The 27,846-nt window shown below is 41.8% G+C and overlaps 1 protein-coding gene across 5 annotated transcripts in view; it reads right to left on the bottom strand.

The window, feature by feature from the left end:
* Positions 1–27,846, bottom strand: part of LOC138296696 (adhesion G protein-coupled receptor F5-like) — a 1,100,568-nt gene that overhangs the window by 208,418 nt on the left and 864,304 nt on the right. For all 5 annotated transcript variants that reach the window (XM_069236068.1, XM_069236070.1, XM_069236069.1 and 2 more), the window contains one exon: positions 13,816–14,012. In XM_069236068.1, the coding sequence (XP_069092169.1) occupies positions 13,816–14,012 (197 nt within the window). The remainder of the gene's footprint in view (positions 1–13,815; positions 14,013–27,846) is intronic.

The raw sequence follows: 27,846 nt of genomic DNA, 5'->3' as shown, positions 1-27,846 counted from the left end.
ATCCCAAAAAGCATTTTCCTAGTCATAAACGGGCCGATTTGCAAAAATGCTTTGTACATGTGGCCCTTAATGTACTGTCAGATGCAATTAGCAGGATGGGAGCGTGATGCGAGGGTTTATGTGTAGAAAGGTCATGTGTTTGTTTCCATCACTGTAATACTGTTAGCACACACACATATCTCACTGCCCCCGTCTTTCCCAGTGGGCGCATGGAGTCTGTTAATCAACATTTTGCAATTACATAAACGTATATCAGTCTCGATTTTATTCCAAAAAGCAGAGTCAGCCCTGCGTGTGAGGGAAGCGCTACAAGGGATGTCTGAAAGGGAGCTATCAAGAAAATGAAAGGTCCGAGGGTGGCAGTCAATGAAACTCCTCAGTCATGCAGCCCTTTGCATAAATGTGCATTGTTCGCTTCATAGACATGGTACATCTTTAAAAATGAAACGGATAGTTTGTTCAGAAGAAAAAAAGCGCAGATTGTTCATGAACTGTTTTACTTTGCAGAATGTAAATGGTGGGAGTCTACCAAGTGCTGTAAATTCTGAGAACGGCACTGTGTTTACTAAACCAAAATTACAGTGAAGGTCAAGGGTATTTTACCCCGGGTGACGGTGGCTGGGTGGATGGGCAGCCTCTGTACCGGTTTTTGGGGCAGTGAACTGGAGCCTGAGGGTCTACTCTCCGGCAGGGCTTCCCAGCCGAACACCAGGCGTATGGGACCAGGAGGTGCATGGAAAAAGCTGAAGGTTTCAGAGGCAGGGCTCGTGATGTCGGCCTGCATTCCACATTTGTGATTGGCTATGTGACACGGACTTTTTAGCGTACTTATGGAGAGCTTGTCTACCGAAAGTGTCAAGGGCAAACACACTTTCTCTGTTGCAGCTGGCCGCAGCCAGCGCACTGCGCCCAGAGTCACAGTCGACAAGCCGCCTCAGCATCCAAATTGTTTTTTTTTTTAAATCATCGAAACAAGTGAACCACAAACCACCCTCCTGTATTCTCTCTTGTTCAGTACTGATTAATTAATTCCGCCGGTGGAGCGGAGAGGCGGAATATATTAGTAATTCTTCCAATTTTCGCCCAGACCTACTCTTTACCCACAAAGCATTTTTAATAAGTGCTGGGTTATAAGTTGGAAAACTTTGACACTCCCTAGAGGTTGGGCTAACTGCTCCTCATGGGCGAACTACTATTGTGCTGAGTGTGCTGCTTTCCTGTTGGTCATATTTTGTACTCAAATGTTGTTATATTGATCAGCCAAATAAAAAGAAATCCAATTCCACTCGGTTGCTTGTACATTATCCTTTTTTATTGTGAACATAGTATTTGCAGACTGTCCTGCATCTTCTTCATACTTGATTTGTTGAATACGATCCTGCTTTGCAGCCAACACGTGTTTCAACCCTTACAATGCCTGTATCTCAGGGGCTTTCTCAAGGCTTTTTAGGGAAAAGTCTACAGTTTGTAGTCCTGTGCATATGTTAGCTTAAGTTAACCTCTTGGTCCTGGGTAAACCCTGGTTGTAATTTAATCTATAGTCCAATCAAGAGTCAGCAGGAAGGCATCAGTCTCTGCGGTCCCACTGAACATGGTTCCAACGACAGTCCTTGAGAAAAGACTTGAAAAAGACCCAACGCCATCATCCTATGCTTCAAAGCCCGCCACTGGCCACCAATTCACAAGCAAGCACTCTTCAAACGCCTCATGAACACATACCACGCCTTACCCAGCATTGGCCCCACATACCACAGCAACTGCATAAACTCCCACAAGCCTACCAGACACCTTTATTCAGCCACACTCCTACTCACACCCCCCAAACATACTGCACCAGGTTGGGTAGTAGTGTCTTCTTGTACCTCGCTCCTTAAGCCTGTAATACTCTGCCCTTGTATATCAGTGCCAGAATATCTGCCCCTGGTGAGTTGCACACTATACAAATATATATAACATAACAATGAATTTGAAACATGTGTTAATTGCTCCACAGAAAGGTCTTGCTGCTTATGCCAAGCTACTAATGGTAAGCTACACATTCTTGATGCACAACCGTTTTTATTATAGCAATCAGATTGTTTTGGCCTTTTGGGAACTCACCCAGAGTTCCCTACAAGACTATTGCCTCTCTTCCCAACAGGTTGAAAATCCAGTGTCCTAAAGAGAGTGTTTGAAATGGCTCTTTCTGCAAGGTCACCCCAAACATTTTGCCTTTCTCCTCCCCTTATTGATGATTTTGTTTTTTGGGTTTTAGGACTCTTTGCACTTTACCACTGCTAGCTAGTGCTAAACTGCTTGTGCTCTCTCCTCTAAAAATGGCAATATTGGCTTAACTCTAATTCGGCTATTTAATTTACTTATACATTCCTAGCCAAGTGCTCTACAGTGCTTGCAGATTATATGCTACTTGGGGGCCTGCATCACTGATTTTGACACCCACTTCAGCAGCCCTTTATTCCTGTCTTGGGCCTGCCATTGCAGAGCCTGAGTGTGCAGTTTTAATTTTAATCTGCCATTTCTACCTGGCAAATTAAACCTTTTGCCAGGCATAAACCTTCCTTCATAGTACATGTGTCTCCCTAGGGTAGGCCCTGGACAGTCCAGAGGGAAGGGTGCAATGTATGCAAAAAGTAGGACATGTGCATTTTACATCTCCTTTTAGATAGGAACGCTTCCATTTTTTGCACTACTGCAGGACCTGTCTCCCCCATACAACAACATTGGATTTTCCTAATTACATTTTATAAGTGTAATTTGCAAATGGAAAGAGAGAATTCCTTTAAGCTTGGTGTCTCTGTAAGCACAATTTAAAATCCTAACTTATGGTGAAGTTGGATTTTGCAAATTGCTATTCTGAAAATGCCACTTTTAGAAAGTTGGCTTTTTATTTCCATAGCCATTTGGTGCCTGCAGCCTGTCTCTGGCCAAGTGACCTGGTTTTGCTGGTATTTGTGTATTCCTCCTAGCCACACACAATGGGAACTTAGGTGTGACGTGATAGACAATCGCAGGTAGGATGGGACGGAACAGCTGCACCAAGCCTCACTTACAACTGAGTAGGCTGCATCCTCTCCACGCACAATATGGCCTAACAGCCCTGCATTATGACTCCAGCAAGCTTGGAGCCAGGGCAGAGGAGTCAGTGCATCCGAGCACTTTAAGGACATTCCCACCATGCCTCTAGAAGCTTCTCCCCACTTCAAAAGCATAACTGTTTATCAAAAAAGGACCTCAGACACCACCTCTTAAGTACATTTCTGGACCTGTGGACTCCCTGCCATGAAGAAGGACTGCTGTACTACTTGTTGAAGAGGCTGTCACTCTGCAGGTCTGCTATTCTAAAGGAACTGCTGCCTTGCTGTGTTGACCAGCTGCCTTCTGCTCTCCAGTCTGGGAAAGAAGAACTGGGCCTGCAACTCCATCTTGAACTCAGGACCTTAGAGTGACTCAAAGGGCTAGTCTGCTGGCCTCCTGATCTGATCCTCAGGAACATAACAGGTTCCTGACAGCTCCTGGACACCTCTTTAAAGGGTTCCTGACCTCCAAGAGGAGGCTTTCAGGCCCTGGGTCCTTCATGGGGTTTTAGATTTCTTAAATTCAAGCTTTTGGTTTCTTCACAACCATGACTGGGCCAGTTTGTAGCAGAACTGCGACTCTTGCATGGAAAGTCAGCATCAGCCGCAACAAGTTTGTCTCTTGGCACAGCAAACATTGGCCCCTTTTGTGGACCACCACCACGAGGCTCTAGCCCACCCATCTGCAATATTCGGCCCGCTCATTGCGCCACTCCAACCACCACCAGCTTCTTCTAAGCAAACTGGACTCTAGGCACAAAACTTGAGAAGGTAAACCTTCAGGTAGACTAATCTTGTACTGTATTCGACCCATGCTCCATTGCGGTCTGCTTGAACCTTTGGATTTGAAGCAGTCCAGTGTGACCAGATAGCCGCGGTTCGCGCTTCTTGCTTTTAGACACTATATTGCAGTTTATTCTTTAAAAAATCATAACTCTGGTTCTACTGATTGGAGTGTTGTCATTTCGGTCTTGTTTTACTTATTAAATTCTGCTCTATTTACCTAACTTGGCATGGATTTTTGTGTGTGGTGTTTTCATTGTTTTACTGTTTAAAGTGTTGCACAAATACTTTACACATTGCCTCTATGTTAAGCCTGAATGCTCTATGACAAGCTACCTGGGTGGGACCAAAGGTAAATATGGGCTAAGCACAGGTTAGTTTGGGGTTTGCTTGTTCCTTACCCTGACTAGGATTGTGGTTTCTGCTTGACCAGGGCTCACACCCCTGCCAACCAGTAGCCGAATTTCTAGCAGAGAGCATACCAGTAACCCTGAGGACGGAAGTAGGGAAAAAATGCTCACCTCCAAAGATGAGCTTCAGGAGGGTGCATGAGAAAGTGTATTGATTTCTTCCTAGAACAATGTCACCAACTAAGATAATGTGGTTATGATATCTCTTTCCAAAGTTTTCTGGAGTTCATTAATTTTCTAATGAATAAAGAATGGAGGTATGTGGCTATAATATTACTTACAGAGCATAAAATAATTGTTAACATTCATCTACACCTGCAATATAAAGCAGGAAGGTTTATTAGGCTCACTCCCATAGAAGCTTGTGCAGTTTTCTACCTGGGCACAGTGATCTAAATCTAGTCATGCAAGTTGTAAAAGGAAAAGTACATCACTCCAATGTGGCACAAATGAAGCACACCAATGAGAAGTGGGTGAATAAGTTCTGGCTCCTGGAGGAAAGAATGAAAGACAACCCAGTCAACCTCATACTCACGTCTGACCCACAAACACAAAATTAAAGCTACAACCACATATTGTGTTGAATCATTCATTGATTTGCATTCAATCAATCCTTCATTTCATTTTAATTTGCCAAACCTAATACACACACCGATTATCCCCAAAATGAATGCCAAGACCACTATTTCTATAAAGTACACAAGAAAATAATAACCTCAGATAATGTTAAAGATGAATCATAGTACTTGAAGACTGGGCAAATCTGCTCATAGACTCCATAATCATGCTTTAATAATTTATATCATAGCATCTCAGCTGTCCTCTACCTATTGCTTCAAATAAATCTATTAAAATCAAAGCAAGGCATGAAAGCAACCAACAAGTTGCTCAGCTGTAAATGAGACAACACAACTACAATTGGGAGCTTCAGTAGCCAATTTGGACAAGGAGAAGAAGCTTCCACGAAGCAATTAAGAGAGCCAAAAATGCCTACTTTATCAAAGATATCAATGAAGCATCCAATTAAACTTAAGAAATCTTCCCAATGAATGGTCCAAAGGCAATGCACTGAAAGGAATTATTTGGATTCTTAAGATCAATACAAAGGTCTGCCAGGTTATTTTGAAGATAAAATAGACAATGTCAGCAACTAAATTAAAAAAACAGCAGTAGGTCCATTTCCACCTACCTCAGTACTTCTTTTAATGATCCACCCTCTCTTTATTCCAGCCACTAGAGATCACCAAGCTTCTGAGCCAGGCAACTCACATAAATGCATTCAGGTCACACATATGCCCCTTCTCAGGAAGTCCCTGGACCTAAGAAGCAAGTCATCCTCAGTCCTCCTCTACAAAAACAACCAGTGATCCCAAGAATTTCTCTAACTACCAATAAAACTTTCCCAGCAAGATTATGGGAAGGGCCTTGAACAGACAATCGCAAGAGTATTATAAACTAAATCAGTTTTGGACCCTCTATGGGAATTGAAATAGCTCAAGTCAACATAAGGGAGAAGCTCCTAATTGCCAGAGATGAAGATAATAACTTTACCCGCTCAGCAGCATCTAATATTTTAGATCATATTATTCTTAGAGAAAAGCTTGGACACTGGAAAGCCACATGTGGACCAAGTAAAGTCCAAAACTGAGATCTTGACCCCCCATGCATTATGTTGCATTGTGCCAGACGAAAGAGATGGGTTGAAATACCCTCCCTAACTTCAAGAAGCACTGTACAGCAGCCCAATTGACAGTTATTTCAGAATGACGCCGAAGAGCAACTGAAAACCTGTGGCTGAATATGAATCCTGCAGTGGTAGGAAGGACCCTCTGGGACCTAATATGGAAATTCAAGTGAGGCAAACTCACAAACATATGTCTTAGTACCCCCACAAATGCCACAATGGTGATCTGGGAAACACTCCTCCCCTCACATCTCCATGCATTACATCCCTGCCTTCGTGCCAGCACTGTTGCCTAGACCATTTTATGCACAGCGATGGTGAAATTGCATCACAACATCTGAATTGTTCTGTGAAGGCAAGATCGAATTGTTTAGTTAGAGCCTCTTTGTCATATACAAGGCAGAAAGATTTCATTACTCCCATTTGCTGCACTAGGTGATGCCTCACATGGGAAAGGTAGCACCCACATGCAAAAACACTCCATTCAAGAAGTTTATAAAAGCAACTACTGGATCAAAAGGAGCTATATCAACATTGTATGATGTCCCAGTAGAAGCCAGGCCTCTGACAACCAATTCTCACAAGCAAAAATGGGCTGCTTTCATGGGGAAGGAGGTACACAAAACAAAAAAGGACATACCTTTGATAATATTCAACGCAAGACTCATGTTGTGTTTATAAGGTCATATTCAACTGGTATCTCTAGCTGAGTAAGCTGCATACATTCTACCTAACTGCAAATACTCTCAGATGTGGTGTGCAGTCTTGGGGGACTTTCAACATATTTGTTGGGAATGACCCATAATAAACATTCTGTGCGCACCTTGGCCACTATGAAGGCAATACTGGGATACCCTCACCCTGCTGACATCACTTTCGTCCTGCTGGGTTTGCAAAACCTGATCACTGAACCTCAAACTTGCGAAAACCTCATCCTTGTGTGGAACTGCCAGAGTCTATGAAAATGATCCTGGTAGCACACTAGAAGAGGAAGAATCCTTTAACTATCACACATTGACACATTGTCTTTGGATCATAATGGCAATGGAAAGCCCACCAGACCCATGACTGATCAACATTAAGACTTTAAGACTATAAGGGTTCTTCTATTGACATAGCTGTCGGTGAGACTCCCAGCTCCTTAATGTCTGATGAGACAGATCCTTGAATTTATTCACTTTAGAGGTGCAGTTTGTTGTTGCCCCACCCCTTCTTTACTACAAGGGAGCGAGTCCTTCCACATTTAGCAAATAACTCTGCACATACATAGCAAAAATACACAGGGTGGGAAAATACTATGACATGGCTGAGTGCCATAGTAGTTGCTAAAGCAGGCGAATGGGAGGGAGTAGGGATTGAAATTGTGACATCCATATAATGCAAGCATTACCTATAGACAATGTGATATTATAAAGACGGAATCAGTCACAGTCTCTGGCTGCAGTTGTATTTTCCTGCCTTTCAAGTTTTGAAGGTAATAACCAATTTAAAGATTTCAATCTATAACACCATAAACCTCACTCTTAAATCTGAGAAAAAGAAAGCAGAATAGAGCTCGCATAGATCAACTTTGCTGCTCAACCTTGACATCTAGAGCTTCTTGCGTCTGGGCAGGGAAATGTAATTCCAGGTCTCTTGCCAGACAGGGCTTACAAGTGAACACCCATGTGACAATAAAAAAGGGACTACATTTAGGCCTTCAATACAAGTGGGCTGGTTACTTCCAATATGTGTGGTAAATGCTCTTACATCACGAGTTTTGTAATATCTGCGGATCAAAAATGCTGATAATTATGGTGGGGAAAAATGCCCAGTGGTTACTGAAAAATGTGGATTTTGTTGCAGTAATCACAAAAAAACCCATGTTATTTCTCAAAAACTGTATAAATGTGTGGAATCCATTGCACCCAATAAATTCTGACAGCGGAGACTAACTTCACCCAGTGCATAAAAATCGAACAACTAGTGGGGTACTCGTCATGAGGGCTTTCATTGCTATAGCAAATGGAGGGCATTGGATCTATATTTGCATCGCTTAAGACAGTTGGTAGCCTTTCATGCATGTGCAGAGACACCTTGTCTTCCCCCACCCCTCTTATTCACAGTCTCTGTGGAAACCTCTAGCTCAGCATTGAGGGGTCATTACAAATTTAACGGGGCCGAATTGGTGTTGTAATCAAATGACACCAGGAACAACGATGTCCTTAAGCAAGTAACCTTTATTGGAGCACTCACACACGCTCCTAACGAACAAAACGCTTCTGATCGTAAGCCGACAGAAAACGTTCCATTCACAAGATTCTAAAATCTAAATTCACTATTACACATCTCCTTCTTTTCAAACAAACAAGATGAAATAAACAAGTGAATAAAACCAAACAAATAAAAAATAAAATCTGCCTTAAACTTTGTAATATACGTTCTTAAAACCTCGTAATATAATTTTTTTTTTTTTTTAAACCCTAAATAAAAGTTGTCTAATACATTAAGTAATCATTGTATTTGTTTGGCAATTTTTTATGTCTGCTGGCCCTGACACCAAACTCATTCATATTAACATTTGAAGAACTATATTCTTCACGATGACCCAACAAAGTATTGTCGGTATAACCTGTTCTACTGTTTGAATAAGCCTTGAATGATTCACACCCAAAATCAGGCTCAGATAGATGACTTAACTTGTGACAGCCTTCAAAATTTACACGTGCTAATCTGGAACAATGCCACCATGAACCATTACTCAACATAGCTGAAGACCTCCCAACCCTAATAACTTTCCAAGGTTTTGAATACTTTGATTCTCCCTTTCTGACATGTGTGGGAAGCTTGATCTTAACCCAATCATCAACATTTAAACTTAGACTCCTTTGTCCATTTTCCTTGCAATTATTTTTGTTCCTAAACTCAACGTTCACCTTGGCCTCATTGTATATCCTATTCATATCATAAATCTGTACATTGTTTTGCAACCAAGATGGATTTAGACCTAGTCTTGGTTTCCTTCCTTTCAACATCAAAAACGGTGAAAATTTAGTTAAAGAATGAGGTGTACAGTGATAAGACCAAATCATTTGTGCAACATGTTCCTTAACATTAATCTTAGCATTTAGAGCCAGTTGCACTGCCTCTACTAAAGTTCTATTGAATCTTTCAACTAAACCGTTCATATTGGGTGCATATAAAGCAGTTCGTTTATGTTTAACCCCTAAATTAGACAAGAAATCTTGTAATTTAGAAGAAGTAAACTGTGTACCATTGTCAGTAGTGATACTATCAGGATAACCTTCTTTTCTGAAACAATTGTTTAGAAACTCAATTACCTCATCAGTACTGGGTCGCTCAATCCACTTATACTCAACCCATTTGGAGAAATAATCAATAATAACCAATATATACACTTTTTCCAAACTAATACCTTCATAAGGACCAAGTAAATCCATAGCTAACTCCTTCCATGGTTGTTCTGGAAAAGGTAATACATTAACCTCAGTTTTCTGTGTCTTCAAAACTTTATCAGAATCCTGACACAACAAACAATTCTTAATGAAAACAACTACCTCTGAATCCATGTACGGCCACCAAAACTGATCTCTCAATTTTTTAATAGTTCCAGATTGTCCTAAATGTCCAATATGAGCTATAGAAATCAACTTTCTTCTTATTTCTGTAGGAGGTACAAAACATTCACCCTTAAGTAACAAGTCATTTTCTATGGACAATTCATTTCTAACTTTCCAGAAAACTTGTAAATCCTTTGTTAAAGATTTCTCTTGTGGCCAACCTTTTATGATAAAACCCTTCACAATTCCAAGAACTTCATCTTTGTCATATGCTGAAACCCATTCTTTTTCTGAAATGACTTCACAAATTGACACTACTGCATCTCTCACACTTGCAACAACACATTCTTCAATCACTTCAGAATCTGTAGACATTTCCTTACTGCCAGATAATCTCGAAAAACAATCCGCTCTGGTATTCCTTGTACCTGGCAAATAAGACACTGTAAAATTGTATTCATACAATTTTGCTAAAATACGTATGAGTCTTGAAGACGCTCTACCCATGCCATTTTTAGATAATAAAGAAATCAGTGGTTTATGATCAGTTCTCAATTTGAAATGTTTCCCCCATATATATATTTTAAAGTGTTCAACGGACCACGCACAGGCAAGTGCCTCACGTTCAATAGTTGAATACCTACACTCAGCTTCAGACAATGCCCTAGAACCAAAAGCAATGGTTTGTTCAACATTCCCTTTGACTTGAGTTAATACTGCTCCTAATCCTGTTGAACTTGCATCCACAGTAATAACATTTACTGCATCACCAGAATATGGAGAAAGTGGTTTCGAATTTACAATAGACTTCTTTAACTTGTTGAAAGCATCAACCTGATCATTAGACCACCTAAATGTTTCATTTTTCTTAAGTAATACACGTAAAGGCATAGCTAAATCGCTAAAATTTTTGACAAATTTAGCATAGTACTCACATAGGCCTAAAAAAGAATGAACCTGGTCTTTGTTTCTGGGTTCCTCAATGTTTTGTATCACCTGTAGAGAATTCTTAATAGGTGTGATACCTTTTCCTGAAATAGAATGACCTAAATAGTCTATTTCATTAGTTAACAATGTACACTTGTCGAATTGAATCGTCATACCCCTATCACTAAGGATTGACAACACCTTGTCCAACTTCGTATAGTGTTCCTCTTTTGTAGCTGTGTAGATCAAAATATCATCCTGAAAAGCAATGACATTCCCAACATCCTTAAATACACAATGCATCAATTTTTGAAAAACAGAAGCAGCTGATGCCAAACCAAAAGGCATGCGTTTATATTGAAAAGCACCATCTGGAGTAATAAAAGTGGTAATGCAACGAGATTCGGGAGTTAACTCTACTTGGTGGTATGCTGCCTTCAGATCAATCTTTGAAAAAAATTTAGAACCCTCTAACTTTGTGAAAAGCTCTTGAATGCGTGGAAGTGGAAAACAATCCACCAAAATTTGCTTGTTCACAGATCTTAAATCAGCACACAAACGCAAATCTCCTGATTTTTTCCGCACCAGAACAATTGGTGAAACCCATTCTGCAGCATCAACAGGCTCAATAATATCCTCCTTACACATTCTGACTAACATCTCAGATAACTCCTTACTGACCGAAAGTGGAACATGCCTTAATTTGTGTTTGATAGGAACAGCATTTTTTTTAAGTTGAATGTGATGTGAAAATCCTGTCACCTTACCTAACTCCTTGCTAAACAAATTTTTAAATTTGTCTAATAACAACTCCAACTTATCTGTACTTGTGTTCAAAACTTGGACAGACTGTATATTATCAGACAGATACACTGGGTTCTTGGCATTTGGATTGAGCACCATTCCCATTTTCTTTTGATGACGCCAACCAATAACATGTAACCCATCAATGGCAACATATACTTTTCCAATAATTGACCTGTTTAAAAATTTGATATCCGCTATGAAAAATCCAAGCATATCAATCTCTTTGCCCCCAAAACCATATACTTTGACATCATTTGGTTCTAACTTTTTATCATCCCAGTTTTCATTAAAAAACTGATCTGATAAGATAGTATATGGTGATCCAGAATCTGCCAAAACTTTCACATTCAATCCATCAATGACGATTTCACAATCAGGTGGAATATAGGGTTCTTTGTCAATTTTAGTGCAGTTAATACCCTTCCTGGTCTTTTCTGTATCAAACTTATTTGTGCATGAAACCTTTTCCTTAAGACTGAGAACGAAATGATCTTCCATCTCGTTATCACACTTTGATTCCTCCAGCGTAGATATTCTTCTGTTGGCTACCGATCTGCAAACATTGCCAAAATGACCAATCTTCTTGCACTTGAAACATTCTTTGCCTTTGGCTGGGCAAAACATGAATTGAGATGCATGTGTTTTGGAACCACACTTATCACAAAATGTCTTACTAACATTGTATCCTGAAATTTGTTTGTTAATACTGACTTGTTTTCCTTTAGAACATTTTCCTTTGTTACTAGCCTCATATTTCTCTGTATCATTTAAAGCTACAGCTGCAATCTCTTTGTTAATGTCATCCACATTAATGGCTTTGAAAGATTTTATTGTACATTCAACACTCTTAGCCGTGTCAATTGCTTCTCTCAAAGTGGGATTGCGTTGTCTAAGCAATTGTTCCTGAATCTTTTTATTCGAACAGAAAATAATTAACTGATCTCTAATATAAATATCCGCTGTTTCTCCAAATTCACAGTCTGCAGCCAAAATTCGTAAAGCAGAAATATAGGAGTCAACTGACTCATTAAGTTGTTGATGACGTGTGAAAAACTTATACCTTTCCATAACAATGTGTGGTTCCTCTGAAAACCTTTTTTTAAACCTATCTACAGCTTCTGAAAAACAGTCATAATCTCTAGCGTCTGTGCCAGATGGTGGTAAAACTGGAGGTAGATGCTCAAAGATGTCTTCAGCTTCCAAGCCAATTAAGTTGAGTAGTAACGCTTTTTTTCTGTGTGATTCAAATGAATCTCCATTAATTGCCAACATGTAGTTTTTAAAATGTCTGAACCATTTTTCCCATTTCATAGTAGCCTCATTAGCAGAGTTTAAAAATGGCGGAGGAGGATTACCACAAATGTTATTCATTATGACTGAATAGTCAAGGATAGAAAATATAAATGAGAGTTTTTCTTCTTGTTTTATTTTTAAACTGCAATAATGTGCCTTTAAATTCACTTTGAAATTGCAAAAAAAAAAAAAAAAAAAACTTGTTAACCTAAGATGGCCGCCGATTCATGACGTTGTTCTCTTACTAATCTTTCATACGAACAACACTGTCTCTAAGATGGCTGCCAAACAACTGCCAATTCTGAGAAATAGTATGCAGTTCAGTCAAAAATAAAAAAATAAAAAAATGTTCTGCCTCACCACTTCCAGTTCCTGAAAGTTTTGAATCTATCCTCCTAGAAATCCAACATCACCGGAATGCAGGAACACTCCTAAACACTCCTAAACCGTCTCCGTCTGCCATCAACAAATTGCTGAATATTGTGAAAATCCTCGAGTCTGTGGTGAGTGCTCCTGGTTTTTAAATCGTCGCCAAAATGTTGTAATCAAATGACACCAGGAACAACGATGTCCTTAAGCAAGTAACCTTTATTGGAGCACTCACACACGCTCCTAACGAACAAAACGCTTCTGATCGTAAGCCGACAGAAAACGTTCCATTCACAAGATTCTAAAATCTAAATTCACTATTACAATTGGTCAGGGCAACTTTAAAATCACCATTCTTGGGAATGGTTGTCCTCGAAGCGTGATCCATCTCTAAGCAGAGATCCAAAGAAAGCGTCACCTGCCTAGCAGGAACTTTCTGGTTCAAAATAATAAATCTGAAACCTGGACCTTACGCAAACCAAGGTTGAGAAACTGTCTCGCTAACTTATATGGGTGAAAAACACTGGAAAAGAGGTAGTTAGTAGTCCATATCACCCTTGCCAGATTGGATATTTTTGGAAAGAAGTGTTTAGGATTAGCTGCCACAATGTAACCGGACGCCTAGCCTTGGCCCGGGTGGGAGACAAACCGAAACACAAAAAACATGATGTCTTGATGCTAGGTAGGGGTGAAATGACGTGGAAGTTTACTGGATATAGTGAGTTTCTTTTTAATTTTGCTACTTTTCAACTTTGTCTTTACTTATCTATTGTGAAAATACCAGTGAATGCATTTTGAAACCTAATATGATCCTCCGCCTACCTGGAATTTAAATGCCAACAAAGCAATAAGTATTCAAATGTAGCGATCCTGGGTCGTATGTACCCCGGTCGTCATGTGTTTTTTACCTCAAGCTGAAGTACACGATCATTAATTACTGAAGAGACGCAGTTGCTCCCCGTCTCTCTCCATCCATCCTTGGTGCAGTTGTACGTTATGGAGCCAACCGTTGAGGGGTTCACGAGATTGCACTGTTTTACTGCACTTGCTCCTTCTGCCCCCTCTCCAAGAGCCTCGTGTCTGCATGTTACTTCGGCTGCTTTTGCTATATGCATAAATATATAAAAAATATACACAGATAGGTAAGCATGGCACGAGCTTGCATAATTCACCCTGTTCTAGCCTCTGTGACCACCCCAACTTGCACTTGTTAGGTAATAAACACATTCTCTTCAAAACCTCCGGTCCTTCCTCCATCTGAATGTTGCACATTTATAATTGTTGTCATATTTTGGTCCCACTCTCATCTAATTTGCACATAGCTTGTTAAAATACATATATTTATAAACGAAATCGACTCTTTACCTGTAACACAGATAACCACAGAAGACCAACACAAGGAAAACACCAGCATTGTATTTGGAATGAAAAATTAAAGGATTATAATTACAGTATCGAGCTGTAAAAACAAAACTTTATTTTAAATTATGTTGCCCAGCCACTGAGAGAGGTAAACGAATACACTTTTTTTATTGAGTTTATTGGTACGGTACAAGTTTATAAGGTGGCAAATAAATTAAATGTGGTTTTAAAGTGTCAAAGATTTTACATATAAAAATCCTTATTAACTACACTGTATGAAAGTTCCCTCTTTCTTGGCATGGTTACCCCCTTTTCTGCCTGATGTCAGTCTGTTTGACTGTGCTCACTGGGATCCTGCTAACCAAACAACTCTCTCCCAAAACTCTGTATTTCATCCCACAATTGGCATGCTGGTGCCCCCATGTAAGCTCATGGGTACCCAGGGCATTGTGGTTTCAGGGGATCCCTATGGGCGGCAGCAGTTATTCTGCCACTCATAGGGAGCCCATGCAAAAGGTTCTGCAGGCCTGCCATTGCAGTCTGCGTGAACAGGGTACATGCACCCGTTTTCACTATAGGTCACTGCACCAGGTCACTATAAGTCACCCCTACAGTAGGCTCTCGCTGCCCAGAGGGCAGGTTGTATGTACCTGTGTGTGAGGGCACCCCTACATTAGCAGAGGTACCCCCACAAACTCCAGACCCACTTTCCAAGACTTTGTGAGTGCGGGGACGCCATTTTATGCGTGTACTGAAGCTATGTCCAGCTACATAATGGTAACTCCGAACCTAGGCATGTTTGGCATCAAACATGTTGGAATCATACCCCAATACTTTTGCAAGTATTGGTTTTATGATCACATGCACTCTGGAGGCTCCTTAGAGGACCCCTAGCATTGCTCCTTCAGCCTTCTGAGGTTTTCCAGGCAGCCCAAGCTGCTGCCACCTCGCACACAGGTTTCTGTCCTCCTGTCGCAAGAGCTGCTCAAGGCCAGGAAGGCAGAACAAAGGATTTCTTTTAGGAGAGGGGTGTTACACCTTCTCCCTTTGGAAACAGGTGTTACATAGCTTGGGAGGAGTAGCCTCCCCAAGCCACTGGTATGCTTTGAAAAGCACATTTGGTGTCCTCCATGCATAAACCAGTCTACACCAGTTCAGGGACCTCCAGTCCCAAATCTGGCATGAAGCTGGACAATGTAAAGGGGAGTGACCACTCACCTGTCCATTACCACCCCAGAGTCGGTGCCCAGAGCTACTCCAGAGGGTCCCTGGGTTCTGCCATCTTGAATCCAAGGTTGGCAGGGAACTCTGGGAGCCTCTGAGTGGCCAAGCCAGGCAGATGACATCAGAGCCCCTCCTGATAGGTGGTCACCCAGCCAGGTGACCAATCCCCCTTTCAGGGCTATTTAGGTTCTCTACTTTGGGTGGTTCCTCAGATTCAGCTTGAAAGATTTTAGCGGGATTCCTCTGCAGCCCTTGCTTTGACTTCTGACCAAAGAAACTGCATCTGGACTCTCCAGGACCTGACAATCTGCAACACATATGAAGACTTCACCTGTAACATTGTTTCTCCGGCTCCTTCCAGCTTTTTAAACATTTCCCCGGTTGTGCATCCTCTGAGGCTGAACAGGAAAGAAGAAGGACTTTCCCTTGGAGTCAAGGAGTGTGGCTCTAAAAATTCTGGACCCATGTAATTTACTTTGCCACAGCAGTACGATTTTAGTATCAAAAGACCGATAATGACTAGTACACTAAGCATGAGCATTTTCGCTCAATTCCAGCAGCGTTTTCACCTCGAAATCGCCATTTTCGTCCTGCACTCGTGGCTCCCATTTTATACACGGCAGCCATTTTTAAAAGTTGCCCTCACATAGGCTTATAATACAGTCAGATTTGATTCCAAGGACACGTACACCTTGATTGACTTTTCTCTGACCTGGGCAAGCTGGAACCATTGCCTCAGGCCAAACCTGTTTGGTCAGTCCCTCTCCCAGTGGCCGAATCAGATAGCATCAAGGCACACCATGCCATAAAACCCTTATTATCGCTCACACACCCTGCCTAATCTTGCTCACACCTGCACCTGCTCTTTTCTTCTTCTTACTTTACGAGGGGGAGGTGCCCGTTTTTATTGGGGGTCCACACTTATCTGATGTAAAATACTAGGCCTTGCCGGGTAATTTATTATGGGTTGGATGACATGAAATATGAGGTTTCATCATGACACTGTTTTTTCCTTTGTAGTGAAAACATGTGAATGACCAACCAAAATGTCAAGAATGTTTGCCTGAAGCTTAAAAAACTGTATATAAGGAAACCTGACTTTGCATTGAAACACAGTCTCCTGAGAACATACAAACCGTGCTGTTGTACTTCTAGGACGCTTGTTACTTGGCTGCAGCCAATAAATTCGATCTTTGACTTCACCTAGAAGACTCTGAGTTTCTGTGGTCTGAATCAGGAAAGTACCCGAGGTCTTTGGGTGTACCCTGGCACCGCTGGATTACCGGATCAGTACCGGTTTTGAAAAACCCAGTACCTCAGTTGGCGCCCAACGTGGGGCGATACCAGCGGTACCGGTCCAAGCCTGAGGTCCGAGGGGAGCTTTGTGTGAAAATTCTGGAGGAAGGCCGCCACTTCATCGACCCCTGCATGTCGACATGGTACGAAAGTCTTTGCTGCAAGGTTCCCCGCTTCCCGACGGCTACGAAGGACTGCTGCCCTGGCTATCGCCCTGATTTGAACCCTTGATGTTTGGTAGAGCGAAACGATAAGACGAGTCTTCTGGTGACATCATCGATATTTTCAGTTAAGTATAAGTGGAGCGTCTCCCAGTCCTTAGTTGGACACTTGGTTTGGTCCTTAGTTGGACATTTGGTTTGGTATCCCTTCGGGATCACTTTGATTTGGAACTTGCAAGTACCAAAGCCGAAGGACTCGTGTATTCACGAGACTATCGTAAACGATAATCCTTTGAAGTTTGAAGCTAGACTAGTGAGCGAAGATGCCTGGTCTTAGCAGACTTGGAAATTTGTTTTGTCTTGGTTGTAAAAGGGACTCCCGGTTGGAGGACTCATGTCCGGTTCCTCCGATTGGAACTCCAACCTATGAACTATATGTGAAGCACGGAGTAGGCCCCATCACGTTTAATAAAGTATGGGTCCGCTATTCTTGGAAATAATTGAGAAAAGTTTTATTTTTTTCTTGTAAATATGACCTACAACTGGGATCTGCAAACGGTTCTGTAAGTAAATTGCGACGGCGCTATTTATGAAAAATGGCTAAAGCGCGCTGTATTGTGTGTACTGAGTGTTTTCTGTTTATATCTGAAATGAGCTCAATGTGTGTTTGTGAGTCTTCTTGATGTTTACAGTTTGTTAAGTAAAATGTTGGTTAATTAATATTAAGTAGAAACTTAGAAAAAATCCAGAAATGAACCATGTGATGTGCTAACATAGCTATATGTTGCTCTTTAATTTATAGAATGAGCAATTGTGCACAGATACAAAACTGCTGTTAAATGCTTCATAAATTAGAAAACACATTCAATAGATATAAATAGGGCCCCAAAAAAAACCCGAAATTATCTATTTTTGCAAAAAAAAAAAAAAAAAAAATTTACAGCATTTTTCTTAGATGCATTGTATTAGATGTTCACAGGCAAACTTTTCAGCTGCAGTATATTTGATAGGAATGTTCAATTCAGCCAGCACTTTCCCAGTTAAACATGGGTGGAATTTTGCATAACCTTCCTTTTAAATGAAAGTGGCGCAAAAATGTGACGCATTTCAAGTTAGGCTTATGCGCTTAGGCTTGTGAGTTAATGTATCCCAAATAATAGGCAAGGGATGCAGCTTGCTTTTATATGTGGAATTATCACAAAAAAAAGAATAATTTTTTTTTTTAAAGAAAATTATTAATTATGGAAAAATTATTTAAAAAATAAGTGCCTTTCAAAATCGTTTTTTAATATTTATAAAGCTTAATACCTATACTATGACCTCCTAACATTAAAATTTAATTTAAGTTATGTTGCACCGCTAAAATGACATTTGTATGTGCAATTTTCCCTTGGCGCAGGAGCAAACAAGCTCATTTCTATAAAGTATAAGTTAATATTTTCAATGGCTGACTCATGGATTGTGTAATAGACATTCTGGTAATGCATATTATGCAAGAAAATTGTAGGATATTGATTTTTTAATGCCTAAAATATCAAAGTCGATTTTGGGCAAAAGCACTGTTTAAACTGCATTTTCTTTCATTCAGAGTACTTTTTAAAGTGTCTCAGGCTTCAGTAAATGCATACATTTAGGTTTGATATATATTTGCAGGTTGTGCCTTCTTATGATTCAATGAGTCAATGTGCCAGTACAAAGGCTTGTTTTAATATCAAGGTTGAAGGTTCTAACTTCAGCTGGGCCTACTGAGACGTTCATTCATTCAAGGTTGATGAAATATGTACCATTGCATGGGATTGCAACAAGCATTTATTCTAACAACTGGTATGTGGGTTATTAAGGTTTGTGAATTATTCACAGTAAATGTAGTTTAATAATCTGGAAATAGAGATAAATGTTTTTTAGCACCTAAAAAGGAAAAATTATTTTTTTTAAATAGAGTGAATTATTGCAGGTTAGAAGGAAAATAGGAAGGCCTACTGTCTTTGACAGATTCAGAGTGGCAGAAGCTAGGAGAGCTACAGAGGCTGGCTCAAGTCACGCTGCTGAGATGCTATCTTTAGTTTTCCCATAAACAATGGAGGAGGCTGTCATGTTGACACTTGTGACCTTTTAAATTAGGGCCTTGTCTCTGTGAAATGCAGAATGACCCTACGGGCCTCTAAAAGTGGGATTTCTGGTTTCTCCAGAAGAACATCAATACAATTAAAGAACTTAATTCCAAAGGGAAAATATAAAAAAAAAGGGGTTTCTTCGAAAGTCCCAACATCATGTTAAATGCTCTGCAGAACTGATACATTTGTGTCTCCGCTCTAAAAAAATAAAATGATGCCTGCTAGTTGCTTTTATTTGACAGAAAACGAAGTGTTGCATTAAGTCTTAGACAGAAAATAAGATGCAGCCCTTTTCTAAAATTTTGAAGGCTACATGCCTTAATGAGAACGATTTGCCAATTAAGACTTATTTTTCACAGTGGAAATTGTAGGTGCCAAATTAATATGGAGTGTCAGTGTAACAATTTTTACTTTTAGAAAGGTAAAACTAAGGTGGCTTGATGTTGCGAAGTAACTGACAAGAGGGTAACAGTTAAGTAATGGAAATTTATTTTCATGTATTTGGTCCTATCATGAATTGTTCTTGCTGGTCCTGTATGTTAGAAACAGTAAAGTTATATTTGACAGCAGATTTCCATTGCCTGGTTATCTACTGTCAAAAGGAGGGTAAGGATTTTAAACCTGACAAATTAAACAGGCCCAAATATTGGGTTTTGGGCTGCAGGTTTACAGTGCATAAAGTACATGACATGGTGTTGTGTGTCACCACTTATTCACACATGCTATTGTTTTGTCTATGCTTTTTGTGCTTGATACACAGCAAGTATATCCGATGGCTTGACGTTTTGTGCATTTTTATTATTTTTTATTTGTTTTTTACATGTTTGTTGCTGCTTTTGATACTATTACAAGCTCCCCTGTGTTGTGAGGGGATGGTCATGACGATGCCCATCGCTACGCAACAGTTGGTTGAACTTGTTCTGGTTACTAAATTCCACAGATAATGATATTTCATGCTGTGAACATAAGAGACAACACTTCACCAGTGCATGTCTATTTGGCTATAATGGTATTGAAGGAAAATAAAAAGAGATATACAGGATCAAAGTGTGTCACCTGCAGTTAGTCACGTTACTGCCCCTTCCCTTAAAGGAACAGGCAGCCCTACATTTATGTAGCCTTGATTGGACCTAAGGATGAAATTATAGATCTGTGACTCAAGGTGGCCTAATTTCTATATTACATTAGTTAATGATGTTCTGTTTCCTAAGTAGCATATGGCTTTCGTTCCTTAAAAGAAAACCAGGTTTTCATTTTTTCCTGAAGAAGGAACTGAAACATTAGCTAGGAGTACCGTATATGGTGTAGTCGCCAACGGTAGAGTTAAAATTTGTGTAACTTTGGCCTTTGTGTATCACCCGTACTCTCGGTGTTGTGTCACATGCCTGACTATCACCCAAATAATTTTTTTTTGTTCTTCCTATAGATTTTTTCTTTTGTTACTTCCCCTGACCAATGTCGCATCATGCTTAGTTATTGAGATTTTAGCTATGTCCTAGTCCCATTTCTCTTTTTCGAATTCCTTTCACCAGTCAGCCCTTTTATTATTATTGATGTATTGTTCAGGTTCACATTTCCAGACTGCAGTGATGTACCAGGGACCCCCATGTTATGTATAATTCCCTTTGGTATGACCAGACTGGTTTTCAAGAATTTGCCTTAGGCCTGCTTCAATGTTTTCCAGCCTGACTGTCAGGGTAGCGATAGACTGGTTAACTGACTCAATATTATAGTAAGACAAGTTTTCCATTTCAATAGGAGATATCTTATGTTTACCTTTTTGAACATGACGAATTTTCAATGTCTATTTTAATTTGGTTTTCGGTTCCCTTCTGTTCCTGCTACTTTAATTTTTGGTGGGATCAGATGTGTCCTAATCAAGCAAATATCAGGACCCTCTAGTTCTTGTCTTTTTGTTTGCACATTTGACTATTAGCCTGTGTATTGCATAGTGCACCTGATGCACAGTTTTTAAAGGAAGGTTTCTACATGTCCCTGATAATCGGTATCATGTGATTTCTCTATTGAGATGTTCTAAGGTAAGGAGGAACACCTAGACTTAATCATTGAGGAAAATATGTGTTTACCCCATTAGACAATGCCACTGTGTGAGGAAATCCATTCAGATAGAATTCTCATGTAGCTATAGATGGCAGAGAATAATGGAGAGAACCCAATTAAAGATGCTAGACACCCTGTTTTGCCCTTCTACCTTTGTCTTTGTATTTTATGCCCATGGTGTATGGCTACTCCTTTGAAGATTGCAGACCACCTGCTTGCAGTCCCCTTGTTAAAAACCATGAACTGTTTTTTTTACTAAATTGAAGGAAACTAACAACTGTGGCACATTTCCTACGTCACTAGATTCTGCGGGTATCAAGTCATAATAACCTGCAGGACATTGATTTAAGCCTAATTCCCATCAGTGACAGCTACAGATAAAAGACGGACGTCTTGGCCCTACAGTCTCAGCACCCAGAAAGTAGCAAAGCTGGACAGCGATCGCAAGTGCATGGTATCGTACTTGCTCCATCAGACGGCGTTGGACATCACAAAACCAAAGTTTCAGTGTAAAAGAGCTAAAGAGAAGGATTCCTGTTGTTGATAGCAGAGCTGTTTTGAGGTTTCATTTCTCTACCTGTCATGTGCTGGTAACCTCTGACAGTGTGCAATCCCTTGAGCACCTTGGCCTGAGTTTTGGCCACACATCCCCTTTTCTTTGCTCCAACGGAAGAAGGGCAGTGCACCGGAGATTTCAAGTTTGGAAAAAGGCACTATATTGTGGTGCCCATGAAAGAGCAGCTTGAGCGTCCTCTGACACTAGATAATGAGTGTTGGAGTCTGAAAGTGCTGCTGAGCTTGAGCTATTTCCCAATTAATAGTGCTTGGGTCTGCACGAGATGATTTGTGCCCTTGATCAATGAAGAGCACATTGTTTGTAGTGTCTGCCACAGAGGAGAGACACTGGTGCATTGCTTTAAGACATTGAGACTTTCGAGTGAGCTGTGGGTGTTTGCCAGGAGGGCACTACAACTAAGCAGTACTTTTCTCACGAAGAGGCCTGAATTGAGAGGCCCATGCGAAAGAAAACAACAAAAGAAAATTTGATGGACAATAGAAGCCTGCCAGAGAGGCTTTTTGAACGGACTCTGGGCATACTTGGTTTCACAAGAGGTTTCCGTGTGATTGTATAGACTAGGTGTTAGGAGACTGATTGTTTTGCTGGCATTGTTTTAAAGTACTATTCTGTTTAGTAAAAGCAGAATAAAGTCCATTTTCTGTGGAAAGAGTACCCCCTTTTCACCTTAGAGCATTGATGACAGTCACCACTGTTCCACCTGAACATACAAAAATTACTGAAATGCAGAGGAGCCCTAAAAATGTTACTAGATAATTTTAGGATTTGCTTTTTGGTTAGGGTTGTGAAAAATTATTATTTCATTTGTAATAGTGGTCACTACTTTCTCCCGTTGTCTATATGTTCTTAATACCGTGTTTTCTAGTGTCTTTTAAACATGACGTTGTCATTTATGGGTGGGATTATTTTTCTCTACTCAATTGACTTCTGCACCCACTTCCCAACCTATGTCTTTTCCTACTATTGTTTCTTTGCACTCTTTTCACCCTTTTCCTGAACATGAGCAGGTTAGAAGATCAGAATTCGTAAGCAATTCTTTTGTACAGCTTCTGCATCAACACTAGTTAGTAGTGAACATCACTAATTGTTGGGTGTGTGATCTTATGCCACCTACTGCAGATAGAGGTATTCCTTATTTTGTCCTGCCATATGTGGCCTTTTGTGCTACTTCATGTTCGAGGAGACCTGTCCAGAGAGAGTTACCAAGTACTAGAATTTTGCTCCAGCAACATCTCCATGGCCTTATAAACATAGACCTGGACTCAGATTAGCATGAGAATAGGTTTATTGCCTATGTAAGGGCAAAAGAAGGGTTTGTGGTTCTAAAAATTCTGGACCCATTTAATTTACTTTGCCACAGCAGTACAATTTTAGTATCAAAAGACCGATAATGACTAGTACACTAAGCATGAGCATTTTCGCTCAATTCCAGCAGCGTTTTCACCTCGAAATCGCCATTTTCGTCTTGAACTCGTGGCTCCCATTTTATACACGGCATCCATTTTTAAAAGTTGCCCTCACATAGGCTTATAATACAGTCAGATTTGATTCCAAGGACACGTACACCTTGATTGACTTTTCTCTGACCTGGGCAAGCTGGAACCATTGCCTCAGGCCAAACCTGTTTGGTCAGTCCCTCTCCCAGTGGCCGAATCAGATAGCATCAAGGCACACCATGCCATAAAACCCTTATTATCGCTCACACACCCTGCCTAATCTTGCTCACACCTGCACCTGCTCTTTTCTTCTTCTTACTTTACGAGGGGGAGGTGCCCGTTTTTATTGGGGGTCCACACTTATCTGATGTAAAATACTAGGCCTTGCCGGGTAATTTATTATGGGTTGGATGACATGAAATATGAGGTTTCATCATGACACTGTTTTTTCCTTTGTAGTGAAAACATGTGAATGACCAACCAAAATGTCAAGAATGTTTGCCTGAAGCTTAAAAAACTGTATATAAGGAAACCTGACTTTGCATTGAAACACAGTCTCCTGAGAACATACAAACCGTGCTGTTGTACTTCTAGGACGCTTGTTACTTGGCTGCAGCCAATAAATTCGATCTTTGACTTCACCTAGAAGACTCTGAGTTTCTGTGGTCTGAATCAGGAAAGTACCCGAGGTCTTTGGGTGTACCCTGGCACCGCTGGGTTACCGGATCAGTACTGGTTCTGAAAAACCCAGTACCTCAGGAGTCACTCCCCTGCATCTGTAGGCACCAACAGCAACAACGACCAGCTGCACTAAACCCCTCTCCTGCTGAGCTGCATGGATCCTGCAACACAGGTCATGGTCGGAAGTGGTTGAGACGGTCTTCTCTGCCAGCTGTCCAACTTGGGTGGAGGTAAGCCCTTGCCTTCCTACACAGGACAGTACCCCCATGCACCACGTCCTTTGCAGCAGCCAAGGCTTGTTGGCACTTCTTCCAAGGGGTCTTCAGTCTTCGTGTAGCTCCAGCCCTCAGCACTTCTTTTGGTTACGCACAGCTCCCTGAGTGACTCTCCTGCAGCATGGGTCTTCTTTTCATAGTGCTGCATGGGCTCCATTTGCACCTTCTCTGTCCCCATCCTGTGGGGCTCCCATGTGTGCTGCCTGCCTGTGCTTCTGTGGGCTATCTGCAACACTGAGGGTCCTCTCTGACTCCCCCTCCTGGGTTGAGTCCTCTTGTTGCCTTGCTGGTCCCTGGCAGCACCACTTTCCGCCAACCGCACGTTTTGGCTGTGCTAAGGCTTGATGGTGGAATCTGGACACCAAACCTGACTGCAATCTTCCTTCCGGCATGGGACATCAACTTGACTCTGACTCCCGGGCTGCAGTGCTGACTTTCCTTCTGCACCACCAACCAACTCCTGCAATCCTCAACTTGGTGGGTAGGGGCTCCTGCCCCGACTGGACTCTGCTGTGTCTTCTGGACTTAGTCCCCTCTTTCCAAAGGTCTTTCTCTTCAGGAATCCACTGTTTGTTTCTTGCAGTCATCTCTGTGTTTTGCAATCCTCTTCTTTTCTTCTAAGTGGGTATTCTGGGGAATAACTAGTAATTTACTCCTGCTTTCCTGATTGCTGGAGGGTATTGTGGTGTTTACCTTTGTGCTTTCCTGGTACCCCCAGTGATCCTCTACACACTCCACTTACCTGGGTGGGGGTGACACTCTTGCATTCCATTTTTTAGTATATAGTTTGTGTTCCCCCAGGTCCACTATTCTCTATTTTGTTTTACACTATTTGCACTGTTTTCTAACTAATCTTATGCCTACTTCTGACAACAAGTGTATATATCATGTGTATTACTTACCTGTAGGAGGCTGGCCTGGCTTATAGTGAGTACCCTGTGGTACTTACACCCTGTGCCATGTCCAGTTATCCCTTATTAGTAGAGTAGAGGTGTTTCTAGCAGCTTAGGCTGATAGAAGGTAGCTATGGCAAAGCAGCTTAGGCTGAACTAGGAGACATGCAAAGCTTCTACTATGCCACTTATATCATATGCACAATATCATAAGAAAACACAATACTCAGAGTTACTAAAAATAAAAGTACTTTATTTTTATGACAATATGCCACAAGTATCTCAGTGAGTACCCTCAGTAAGAAGGTAAGTAATATACACAAGGTATATGTACACAAACCCAAAACAGGTAAGTAAGAGTCAGAAAAGTAATGCAAACAGTGTAGAATTACAATAGGTTGCAATAGGTGAGCATAGGTCTAGGGGCAACACAAACCATATACTCCAAAAGTGGAATGCGAATCACGAATGGACCCCAGACCTATGGGAGCTTGTAGAGGGTCACTGGGATTGTAAGAAAACAGTCAGGGTGTCCAAGATACCCCACCCTAAGACCCTGAAAAGTAGGAGTAAAGTACACCTACTACCCCAAAATAACACAATAGTCGTGATAGGGGGATTCTGCAAGAACCACAAACACCAGCAAAGCACTGAAGACGGATTCCTGGACCTGAGGACCTGCAAGGCAAGGGGACCAAGTCCAAGAGTTGCGATAGTGTCCAGGGGGGGCAGGAGCCCAGAAAACCCCGGATGAAGGTGCAAGGAAGCTGCCTCTGGATGGAAGAAGCTTGGAATTCTGCAACAACGAAGAGAACTAGGAACTTCTTCTTTGGACGAAAGATGTCCCACGTCGCAATGAAGGTTGCAGAAGTGTTCCCATGCATAAATACTACAAACAAGCTTTGCTAGTTGCAAGGGTTGCGGTAGAGGTTTTTGGGTACTTCTGGGCACCAGGAAGGACCAGTATGTCACCCCTTAGAGGAGGAGACAGAGGGAGCACTCAGCAACTCAGAGAGCCCCAACAGAAGCAGGCAGCACCCACAGAAGTACCCGAACAGGCACTTAGAAGATTTGTGAACCGGAGCTGGCTCAGAGTCACAAAGGTGGGTCCCACGACGTCGGAAGCCAACTCAGAGGGTTGAGCACTGCAGGACAGAGTGCTGGGGACCCAGGCTAGGCTGTGCATGAAGTAAATCCTAGAGGAGTGCACAGGAGCCGGAGCAGCTGCAAATCACACAGCACACAGGTTTGCAGTCTAGCGTGGGGAGGCCAGGACTTACCTCCACCAAACTTGGACTGAAGGATCACTGGACTGTGGGAGTCACTTGAATAGAGTTCCTGTTTTCCAGGGACCACGCCCGTCAGGATGAGAGGGGATCCAGAAGACCGGTGATGCAGTCTTTTGGTGCCTGCGTTAGCAGGGGGAAGATTCTGTCGACCCACAGGAGATTTCTTTGTGGCTTCCAGTGCAGGGTGAAGGCAGGTGACCCCCAGAGCATGCACCACCAGGAAATAGTCGAGAAAGCCGGCAGGAACTCTGTTGCTGGTAGCTGTCTTGCTACTTTGTTGCAGTTTTGCAGACGTCCTGGAGCAGTCAGCGGTCGATCCTTGGCAGAAGTCAAAGAGGGAAGTGCAGAGGAACTCTCGTGAGCTCTTGCATTCGTTATCTGAAGAATTCCCCAGAGGAGAGACCCTAAATAGCCAGAAAAAGGAGGTTTGGCTACCAAGAAAGGAGGATTGGCTACCAACAGAGGTAAGAGCCTATCAGAGGGGGTCTCTGACGTCACTTGCTGGCACTGGCCACCCAGAGCAGTTCAGTGTGCCCCCAACACCTCTGTTTCCAAGAAGGCAGAGGTCTGGGACACACTGGAGGAGCTCTGGGCACCTCCCCTGGGAGGTACTGGTCAGGGGAGAAGTCACTCCCCTTTCCTTTGTCCAGTTTCATGACAGAACATGTCTGGGGGACCCCTGAACCGGTGTATACTGGCTTATGCAGAGATGGGCACCATCTGGACCCATCAAAGCATTTCCAGAGGCTGGGGGAGGCTACTCCTCCCCAGCCCTTCACACCTATTTCCAAAGGGAGAGGGTGTAACACCCTCTCTCAGAGGAAATCCTTTGTTCTACCTTCCTGGGCCAGGGCTGCCTGGACCCCAGGAGGGCAGAATCCTGTCTGAGGGGTTGGCAGCAGCAGCAGCTGCAGTGGAAACCCCAGAAAGGCAGTTTGGCAGCACCCGGGGTCTGTGCTAGAGACGCGGGGATCATGGAATTGTCACCCCAATACCAGAATGGTATTGGGGTGACAGTTCCATGATCTTAGACATGTTACATGGCCATGTTCGGAGTTACCATTGTGACGCTATACATAGGTAGTGACCTATGTATAGTGCATGCGTGTAATGGTATCCCCGCACTCACAAAGCTAGGGGAATTTGCCCTGAACGATGTGGGGGTACCTTGGCTAGTGCCAGGGTGCCCACACACTAAGTAACTTGGCATCCAACCTTCACCAGGTGAAGGTTAGACATATATGTGACTTATAAGTTACTTATGTGCAGTGAAAAATATCTGTGAAATAACGTGGACGTTATTTCACTCAGGCTGCAGTGGCAGGCCTGTGTGAGAATTGTCTGGGCTCCCTATGGGTGGCAAAAGAAATGCTGCAGAACATAGGGATCTCCTGGAACCCCAATACCCTGGGTGCCTAAGTATCATATACAAGGGAATTATATGGGTGTACCAGTGTGCCAATAAGAATTGGTAAATTTAGTCACTAGCCTGCAGTGACAAATTTAGAAAGCAGAGAGAGCATAAACACTGAGGTTCTGGTTAGCAGAGCCTCAGTGATACAGTTAGGCA

Source organism: Pleurodeles waltl, chromosome 5, assembly GCF_031143425.1.
Source record: "Pleurodeles waltl isolate 20211129_DDA chromosome 5, aPleWal1.hap1.20221129, whole genome shotgun sequence".
NCBI lineage: Eukaryota > Metazoa > Chordata > Amphibia > Caudata > Salamandridae > Pleurodeles > Pleurodeles waltl.
This window is presented reverse-complemented; position numbering and strand designations above follow the sequence as displayed.